This window comes from Argiope bruennichi, chromosome X2 (assembly GCF_947563725.1).
Source record: "Argiope bruennichi chromosome X2, qqArgBrue1.1, whole genome shotgun sequence".
Classification (NCBI taxonomy): Eukaryota; Metazoa; Arthropoda; class Arachnida; order Araneae; family Araneidae; genus Argiope; species Argiope bruennichi.
The window spans coordinates 42,127,639-42,138,341 of NC_079163.1; the positions used below are offsets into that span (position 1 = coordinate 42,127,639).

General features: G+C 33.7%; 1 protein-coding gene across 3 annotated transcripts; it reads left to right on the forward strand.

The window, feature by feature from the left end:
- Positions 1-4,458: 4,458 nt before the first annotated feature.
- Positions 4,459-9,923, forward strand: LOC129960541 (uncharacterized protein F54H12.2-like). Of its 3 annotated transcripts, none has more exons than XM_056074031.1 (3): positions 4,459-9,479; positions 9,574-9,642; positions 9,785-9,923. In XM_056074031.1, exon 1 carries the CDS (start codon positions 4,732-4,734, stop codon positions 6,133-6,135), a length of 1,404 nt encoding a protein of 467 aa, XP_055930006.1. In that variant the 5' UTR covers positions 4,459-4,731; the 3' UTR covers positions 6,136-9,479; positions 9,574-9,642; positions 9,785-9,923. The 3 variants fall into 2 exon arrangements, with proteins under 3 accessions (XP_055930006.1, XP_055930008.1, XP_055930007.1); XM_056074032.1 differs by lacking the exon at positions 9,785-9,923 and having other exon boundaries at positions 9,574-9,647.
- Positions 9,924-10,703: the final 780 nt, after the last annotated feature.

The window sequence follows — 10,703 nt, forward strand, 5'->3', positions numbered from 1 at the left end:
AGTTTTATTCAATTGCAATATAGTTTTCTCTCTATGTAGATAACATATTCATTTCAAATTTTTTCAATTGAAACAAATTCAAGCAAATTTCACTTACTTGTTGGAACAAAAAACTGATATTCAAGATACATTTCATTTTTTAATTATTGACGTAAATTAAATTCTTCCATTTTATTTCAACATTTGTTTAAAAGTTCTATGAATATTTAAGAAATTATTTACAAATTATTATTGTTTCCTTTTATTTTAGCATTATGAGTGATTTTAATACTTGGAGACTAAATATTCTTGTAATACTGCAAATATGGCTTTATTGAAATTTTGCTTTGCCAAGTATTTAAATTCTTATATTCTCTTTTTTAATGTATTTGCCTGTTATATTTTATACGATACCAAGAAATATAAATAAATTAAATGAATATTAAATATTAATACAGTACACTCCCGATTATCCGCGGAATTGGGTGGCGCGGCCGCCGCGGATAACAAAAATCGCGGATAATCCGAAAAAAGCTAAAAACGGGTGTAGTAAAAGAGAAAAAAGTCATTCCACCTTTGAAAAATCGTTTTATGTACAATAAAACGTCAAATAAACAGCAGGAAATGTTTAACTAACGCTTAATATTTTAGTATATCAGTAGTATAGAGATGATGGCTCTCATATAAAAAGTACCTTTCACTAGATGATGGCTCTCATATAAAAAGTACCTTTCACTAGATGATGGCTCTCATATAAAAAGTACCTTTCACTAGATGATGGCTCTCATATAAAAAGTACCTTTCACTAGATGATGGCTCTCATATAAAAAGTACCTTTCACTAGATGATGGCTCTCATATAAAAAGTACCTTTCACTAGATGATGGCTCTCATATAAAAAGTACCTTTCACTAGATGATGGCTCTCATATAAAAAGTACCTTTCACTAGATGATGGCTCTCATATAAAAAGTACCTTTCACTAGATGATGGCTCTCATATAAAAAGTACCTTTCACTAGATGATGGCTCTCATATAAAAAGTACCTTTCACTAGATGATGGCTCTCATATAAAAAGTACCTTTCACTAGATGATGGCTCTCATATAAAAAGTGCCTTTCAAAATAGTTGAAATATTCAACTAAATGAATTTTTTTTATCTCATTTCAGAATTAAAAATTTAGAATAACATTATAATTACAACAAATGTCTCTAGATTATAAAAAGAAATAAGTAAAATTTTATCTGTATACGGAGGAACATTGTTAACTCATATATTTAAACCGAAGCGATTAAATTCATCTAGAATTGTTTTTATAACTTTACAAGTTCATTTTTCACCGAAAGGAAATTGATAGAAGGGAAAAAACGTTACGATCAAGAATAAAATCATGAAAAACAATGAGTGAGAGAAGCATTGCTGGCTCATTCGATTGAACCGCGGCGATTAAAATGAGCGAGCAATGTTTTTGCAAGGTTATAAGTTCTATTCCCACTCAAAAAAAAGAGGCACAACAACTAAAAGAACCTTCAGATAAATTACAGATCTGAAATGATGCACGCTGCAAATGAAGTTTGCTGAGAAGAGAGTATGCAGATACGAACCTTGGTACCATTGAAATCACGGTAGAAAATGATCCGTTAAAGCGGGTGTATTCAGGTCGGGAGGAAAGGTTAAGTACAAGTTTGCGAAGAAGAGGAAATGCGCGTTCCATTTTTTTTTCCAAGGTGAAAAAAAAGCATTTGTTTATAATGGGGGACATCTGAAGAAAAAAAGAATATAAAGAAATTTATCGATCGAAATCGTCATTTAGTCACTCAGTATACACGGGAAATGGATGGAAAAAAGTTGAGCTTGTTTGTTTTAATAATTCTAGCTACAGCAGAATTAATTTTTATAATATCAAACCACCTTGAGACGACTGACAACGAAATTAAAATTAATAATAAAACGTGCTTTCGTTCGATACATATAGGAAGGAAATTATTTTATCATGAATGTTTAAAACAGGGTGCAAATATTCATGACATACGATATTTTTTTAACGTAAATTCAACATATTTATCAGCAAGCTTTTTAGGAGTTCAAATGACTGAGAAAGAATTTCAGAAAGTATGTGAACAATGTTCAAATTGAAACATCCTTCGTGTTTACTATGTGTAGGAGCATCGCAGTCGGGTAAAACCTCATTGGTGCGACAAATGATTGCACATAAAGCATATGATTTTGAATTTAAAAATATTATCTGGTGCTATAAAGTTTTTCAGCCATGGTTTGCTAAAGAAAAAGAAATGAAATTTGTTCAAGGTTTTCCAGAAAAAGTCGAAAGCGGAAATCTATATGTATTTGATGATCAGATGGATCAACTTTGCCAAGATTATGCGGAATTGTTCACTATTACAGCACACCATTCTAGAATCAGTGTGATTCTGATTTTGCAGAATCTATTTCCCCGAAATAAAGTGATGCGAGACATAAGTCTGAATGCACAATATGTAATATTATTTAAAAACAATCGTGACGTGGGACAAATCCAGTGTTTCGCAAGACAAGTATACGGAAATAAGGCAGCATATTTTATGGATGCTTACAAAAAGAGCACGCAAGGCAATTTTAACTATTTGTTGGTGGACCTACACCCGAGAACGGATGAAAAATTTAGGCTCAGAGAGAGCGTGTTCCCTGATTCCAATGGATTTTATTGGATATATTTACCGATAAAATGAAGAATATAAAGAAGCATTATCACTTACTGAAACTACTACTCAGCGCATCTCCAGCACAAAAAAGAGCAATAATACGGACTGCTAACAAAAGTCAGTTACATTGCTTATGCGAAATTTGTGTAAACGTCTTAGGTGGTAATTTATCGGTGAGCGTAAAGAAATTACGTAAATATAAAACGGCTATAAGAAAAATTGTTAATAAAAAATTATCTTTAGAAAAAAAGAGAAAAGAATTAATTAACCAAACGGGAGGCTTCCTACCCCTCATTCTTCCCGCAGTTCTATCTGCGTTAGTAGGCCTTGCCGGAAAAGCAATAGGAAGCTGAATTTAATATTCGCAGCAATGTCTCGGAGAATGGCTCTCGTTCCTGAAGATTTAGCAGCAACTTACTTTTCGAAAACATCAGATACCGGAGTACATGGTATTGAAAACCAAATATTAAACCTTCTTCATGAGTCAAACTATTCGGATGATGCAAAAGCAAAACTGTTGAGCCAACTGCTTTTAAAATATCAGCATGCTATAAATGTGCCTAAACCACCGATACGTGTAACTATTGAAGACTCTAAGGAACAAGTTCAAGAATCGCCTAAAAGTAACTCAGTGGAAGATCCTATATTACGTGATATCATACTTTCAGTTCCTGCGAACTTCCAAAAATTTATTTCGCCTATTGCTGAAAAATTGAATACACGCAGCTATGCTTGGAATGAATATGGTGAATTGATGAAAGATAACGAAATCGTTAAAAACACAAACGTTATTGACTTATTTTCATATTTAATGAGAAATGTAAAGAAAGGTTATGAACCACATGGTTTTTCAGTGTTTTGGAGGGGTATTAAAGAGATAAAAATACCAACACGTTGGATTGGCAACCAGAAGCTAGTAGAAAATTTCGGGTTTGACACAGACGCAGGCGAGATCCAAAACGAAATTAATCTGAAATCTCCAGATTCAAAAGCAAAGAAGAAGAAGCAAAACTCGAAAAGAAAATGGAAAGAATATTAGAAGCAGCATATTACGATTTCGCAAACCCTGCATCATTTGGCGGAATAAAGAAACTATCAGCAATCTCTAAAGTTCCATATGAGAAAGCTAAACGCTGGTTAATGACCCAAGATACTTATTCGTTACATAAACCAGTTCGGTATAAATTTTCTCGGATGTCGACGCTTTCATATGGTATAAATGATTTATGGCAATGCGATCTTGTGGATTTACAGCATTTAGCAGAACATAATAATGGGTTTAAGTATTTACTCACCGTAATTGATGTATTTTCGAAGTATGCCTATGTTATACCTCTTAAAAGCAAAACTTCTGTGGCTGTAAAAAATGCTTTTGAAAAATTGTTACAGCAGGTTAAGCCTAAACACATTCAAAGCGATAAGGGCAAGGAATTTTACAATACGCAACTTCAGTCATTGTTTAAGAGGTACAACATTAACCACTATTCAGCTGAAGGTGATCATAAAGCTAGTGTTATTGAGAGGTTCAACAGAACTTTAAAAAACAAAATGTTCAGGGTATTCACATATAGAAAATCTTATAGATATGATGATGTGCTACAGTCACTAGTAAAGTCGTATAACGACAGTGAACATCGTAGCATTGGCATGGCACCTTCAAAAGTCACTCGTGATTTTGAACCACATATCTTCAAAAAATTATATGGTTACACATTGAAGAACTCGCGAGTGATTTTGAATAAGAGAGATTTAGTAAGAATATCGAAAGCGAATAAATCGTTCAGACGAGGATATTTACCAGGGTGGAGCGATGAGGTGTTTATGGTGTCAAAAGTATATCCCTCTTATCCAACTACATTCGAGCTTCAAGACCTTAAATCAGAAGCTATAAAAGGACGATTTTACGCAGAAGAACTCCAGAAAATATTGAAACGCCCTGAGGATTATTGGCATATAGAAAAGGTGCTTAAAACAAAGGGCAAAGGTACGAAGAAAGAATATTACGTGAAGTGGAAAGGCTTTGATAATCGGTTCAACTCGTGGGTAAAAGCAGCATGGATGAAGTGAACGATTTTTACATTACGCTTCCCAGCAACTCTAGCATGGATTACTTTCCAAAAAATACGCAAGCATCATTCAGAACGAAATTATCTCGTCCAATAATACTAACTGGTGAATGGGAAGTTGGTTTATCAGAAATATTCGTTCCTCGAACCTGGTTCAACATCGGAAATCATAATAATAAATATTCGATAACTTACGAGGAAACAAAATTGGTGGAAAAGGATTTTCTGGAATACTCAATCAGAATAAAAATTGAACAGGGAACTTCTGATGAGGATATAATCGATAACATTAACCAAAGTATTGAAGCAATATGTGGACATTTCGTCTCTTTCGAATTGGATCACAAGAATATGAATATACTTATTGCTCCGAATTATGAACTACACTTGACAGCTGCTGATTCACCAAGATTGTTAACTATGTTAAACTTACCTAGAGAGGATAGAGTTATAAAAACATCGGAAAGTTTTATGTACAGAAAACCATCAAAGACAAACAAAGACAATATTTTCAAAATTATCGCTCGAAATATGAAAAGGCATTTTATAATTCGCGTCACCAGGTTTAATCATAAGTATACTGATATGAACAACATACATCACGAACTCTTTCAGCATATAAATCATAATCTAATGCAGACCGGTATAGGAGGTGCAGCGGATTTTATATTCGACTTTAAAGAAGATAAAGTAGAAATAACGGTTCAAAAGAATGTTGAACTCGAGTTTAGGTTATTATATGCCCCGTTGTTTATGCGAATGTTGGGCATGACGAAAGATATTGTTTTAACGGGTAGAACGTTACATGTTTTGCAAAAAATTGAAAGGCCTCCTATGAACGAATACTTCCGCGTGAGCATTACGGATAAACCAACAATTCCTGTGAAAATTAAAAAAACAGAGGATATGGAACTACAAGTCGGATTTTATAAAAACTCAGAGCAGTTGTTTGGATCTTTTAAACACCTTGCTTTTAATCATTTAGCGAACAATAAGATCAAAATTCATATACCAGAAAATTCAACTCTGACTTTACAAGAAGGATTAAGAGATCTTTTAGGTTTCAAAGAATCCACATTAAATGGCGGAACTCATATATCTGACTATCAATTGGAGTTAGATGGAGGAATCACCGAAATTTATGTCTATAGTGATATCATAGAATCGCACTTTGTAGGGGATACAATTGCTCCTTTACTCCGTATTATTCCTGTTATGTCGAAAAAAGAAGACCAAATAGTAATAAATTATCAAAGACCGCTGTATTTTCCTTTGCGCAAAAATTATATCGATTGCATAGAAATCGAATTGAGAAGTAGCTCTGGAGATGGTATAATTTTTACCAGTGGGAAATCACTCTTGGTTCTCTCCTTCCGTCGCAGAACACTATAAAACTATTACTTATTTTGTGATGAATCATTTTAAATCCGATCGTGAAAGAGAATGCATTTGGATCAAAAAGCTTGTGAAGATTATTACTGCTCGCAAGTGCAGGCTGGCGGTGGACCATATTTTCAGGGTGTTGGCCACCAAAGAGGATATGGAATGTTTTCAAATTTATTTCGATTTATTTCTCCCATAGCACTGAAAGCTGGAAAGTATTTAGGAAAACACCTTCTAAGCGCAGGTTCAAAAGTAATGTCAGATGTTGCTTCAGGTTCATCTCTTAAAGACTCGGCAAGATCGCGATTTCGCGAAACATCAAAACAAATAAAAGACGACATTATTCATAAAATTCAGAGCGGTTCGGGTATAAAAAGAAAGAAATTACAGAAGAAAAATCATTCGCAACGTGTCAAGCGGAGCCGAAAGAAATTAAAGAAAGCAGACATATTTTCATAATGGATTCCCGAGCGTGTGCTTGCTTGCAGAGTGAATTAGACCTTTTTAACGTGAATCCTGTACAATTATCAACAGAAGACAGCTCATTCACTGAGATTTTTCCTGTTGCATCTCTGAATGAAAAGACGCCAATTGAATTTTACGTAAGCGGAAGTGGTGAACATTATCTGGACTTATCCCATACACTTCTGCATCTACAAGTGAAAATTAAAAAGAGAAATGGAGCAGTAATTGGAACGCCTGATCAAGTGGCTCCTATCAATTATCTCCTTAATACGCTATTTTCTGAATGTTCAGTTACATTAAATGACAAGCAGGTTTCTTCGCAAGCTAACTACGCATATAGATGTATTTTCGATGCTTTGCTTTCACCTCGAGCTGTTCAAGAATCAATGCTAACATCGGGTCTTTTCTACAAAGACGCTGCTTCTAAGCATGAATCAGTAGAACTAGCTAATGTTGGTGATAATGCAAATTCCGGTTACCAAACTAGATATAACATCTGCAAAGATAGTAAACTTATAGATATGATAGGTCCATTACATTTCGATCTAGGCAATCAGAGCAAATGTCTTATAAATTCGGTGAATCTTCGGATCAAATTAGAAAGAAATAAGGATTCTTTTGCTCTGATGTCAGCCACGCAAGATTTTAAAGTAGTTATATATCACGCATCATTATTTGTTAGGAAAATTAAAGTCGCTCCCTCAGTCGTGATTGCCCATGAATTAGCTTTAAGCAAGGGAGTTATAAAAATGCCTATTCGCAGAACAGAAGTGAAATCATTCGCACTTTCTTCAGGAATGCAATCAATAACTATCCCTAATGCGTTCATTGGACAATTACCGACACGACTTATAATGGGTATGGTATCTAATGCTGCATTTAATGGGGATTTTTCAAAAAATCCATTCAATTTCAAGCATTATGATTTATCATATCTTTGTATATTAGATGGCAATCGTATGATTCCGTCAAAGCCCTTTCAACCAAAATTTGATAATTCTAACAGTTACAGCAGATGTTATATGAGTCTATTTACTGATTTGGGTAGATATCATAAAGATCAAGACATTAATATAAGTTACACTGAATATAAAGATGGGTATACGCTGTTCGCTGTAGATTTGACGCCCGATCTCAACGCGGACGGAATGCACGAAAGTATTTCACGCAATGGTAATTTAACTATTGATATAAAATTCAGCAAAGCATTATCTGAAACTGTAAATTTAATAGTTTTTTCAGAGTATCGAAATACTATAGAAATCGACAAAAGTCGCAGTATTTTTTCAGATTTTTGAAAATGGATAGCACAACTTTGTGCAGACTTGCATGCAGCGACTTCCGTCTACGTTCTAAATTTGGAGGCGTATACGCTTCAGATGAATTGCCTAAGACAATAGATAGTTATTCATGTTTTATTGTAAATTTAGATCCTAAAACAAAACCGGGAAGTCATTGGGTTGCAATAGCATTTCGGAATAACAAATGTTACTATTTTTGTAGTTATGCTTCTGTGCCGAATAACAAATATATTTTAAAGTTCATAGAAAATAACGCTGCAAAATTTGCTTGGAACAAATGTAGATATCAAAGCTTAGTGTCGTATACTTGTGGTCATTTTTGCCTTCATTTCTTGTACAATTTTGTGAGAAAGCAAACTTTGTCACCTCTAGATTCTAATAAAATTGAAAATAACGAGAAGTTTATTAAAAAATTTGTAGCTAGCAAATTTCGTTTACAAAATTGCTGCTTTTCTCCATATTCAAATCAAATTTGTGAAGCTCGTGATTTCAGAAATAGACGTCTTTAGACATGTTTCAACAGAATATAATTATATATGCTCTCTCTATAAATTTAACATATTTTTTTGGAGGTCACTTTTCATACAGAGCATATAAAAGAGATACACTAACTGTGGAATTCTCATTGTGCTTCAACTGATTCAGCAGAAACGATGACTTCCGAACTGAGATATGGCTTTATGTACTTGAAGCGTACTGGATCAGCTTATATGATTCATTGCTTCACCGATTCCCTTTACGAAAATATGATATCCTGTGTTCAAGCTGCGAACTCCTATCAAATGGATACAGTCGATTCAGACTGCAGATTGAAGATTGCCTATTTCAAGGTTCTCAACAATAATGATATTGTCAGAGAACTCCATAACGGTTCTGCTATGAATTATCGACAGACATTTGATTGTAAAACGTAATACAAAGCGAACTTCGGCGAATCAATTACTCATGATTCAAAGATCTGCAATGGAATTGTTGACAACTTCAAAGAAAATAAATGTAAATACTAAACTATACAGCTAAGATACTGAGAATAGCTCAGCATTGTAAACTCTATATAAAATTGTAATACTAAGCAGCACTAACTGTCATTTAATGTAACATCATCAATGAATCGATGTTCTACATGCATAAGCAACACGAAGAAACTGATTGTACCACTCGATGTAATATTTTAACAATCCCTGAATAAAAATATAATTTAACTGTATAATTGCGTCTGTCTTATTTTGCTTCGCTACATCAGTATGTTTTTTGTAATATCCTATATCACCGTAAAATTACGTTGTTTTATTCTCAAGGTGGTGAAAGTGGGTTAAGGTAGGAAAATGCACATAAAGTTATTTTAAAATTACTTTAAGGTCACCAGTTCAGGGAGAACAAGGCGTTCCTGGGAAATTCTACAGATAATAAACAATTATTCCATTGCCACTTACATAAACAGGGGTATAAATATAAGCTACATCAGCCTTTGTACATATACTACCGATCTTGTTGAAGACTTCATCTTCATCTCTGTCTCCGTCTTCCTCAGAGTGCGTGTATCTAAGTACTACTCAGCTATCATGGACAGTCACAAAGCGAGCGTCAGTAAGTGATTGCATTTTCATATTCTTTTTAGATTGCTAAGCATGTGTAACATAATTTTTTAAAAATAACGTTAAGTTTTCACACTTCCTAATAGGCTTAACTGATAGCGATTCAGACGGCGAGCAGTTATTTCCCCTTCCTTCCAAGGAAAAGCATACAAGCGGTAAATTAGATTTGATTTTATAAGTCAATTTAGACTTTAGATTTTTAAATTCCCAAAGAAAAAACATGACGGTAAAATGTAAAATCATTTTACATTTTGTATCTTTAGATTTAATTTCAAAATATTATCCCTTTTCTGATAGCTAAAAGAAAATCAAACGATGAGAAAAAAGAGGAGTCCACCAAAAGAGCAAAGAATTTCGAGTATAATTTTTCTGATCCGACAGAAGAGAAAAAGCTCATACCCCCAATAAGCGCTTACCTAGGAAAAGGGATTAACATCAGCATCAAGGAATACAGAAAGTCCTATTATCTTGCTTTCCAAAAGAATGTTGGAGATGAAACAAAGAACAGATTCAACATGAATCTTGACCAATTGGGAGCTTTAAAAAAAGCTATAAATGTGTTTGCAGAACATATAAAGAAAAATTGACATTCACGAGTTAAATGAAAATTTTGTAAAAAAATTGAACTAACTTGACAATTTTCCCTATATTCATCTTCTTAGAATGTCGTTTAATAGAATAGAATCAAGTTTTAGAGGTTATATTTCAGCTTACCGACACTCTCCGATACACTCTGATCCCTACAACTTATATAACGAAATTCGAGAAAACATTTTCTTACTCTTATTAGAGCAAAACCTACCTTTCCGTCTTTTAATATGCATAAGCATTGAATTTATTAAAGATACTCATCCTGACAATTTACTGCAAAACGCTTACTTCTGTTCATTTGCTGAACGCATAATATCATATAACCAAGTAAAAAGTAAAGTTAAAAGCTGTTTTCAGAAAATATTCAATTCCATTGAAACATATATCCAAAACGGTAGTGGTTGGGTTATTAATAAAATTAACTTTTTAGATGTTAATATCGGACAGTACAGAGAACCGCGGGGAGGTTGCGGTAATATAAAATTACCTGACTGTTTAAAAAAAAAAAGAACTCTTCTAAATATACGTTGCGATGATCACAAATGCTTCATATATAGTTGCTTAGCTCATCTCTTTCCTCCTGAAAAAAATCCTAATGCTCCAAGCAGTTACCAAAATAAACTAA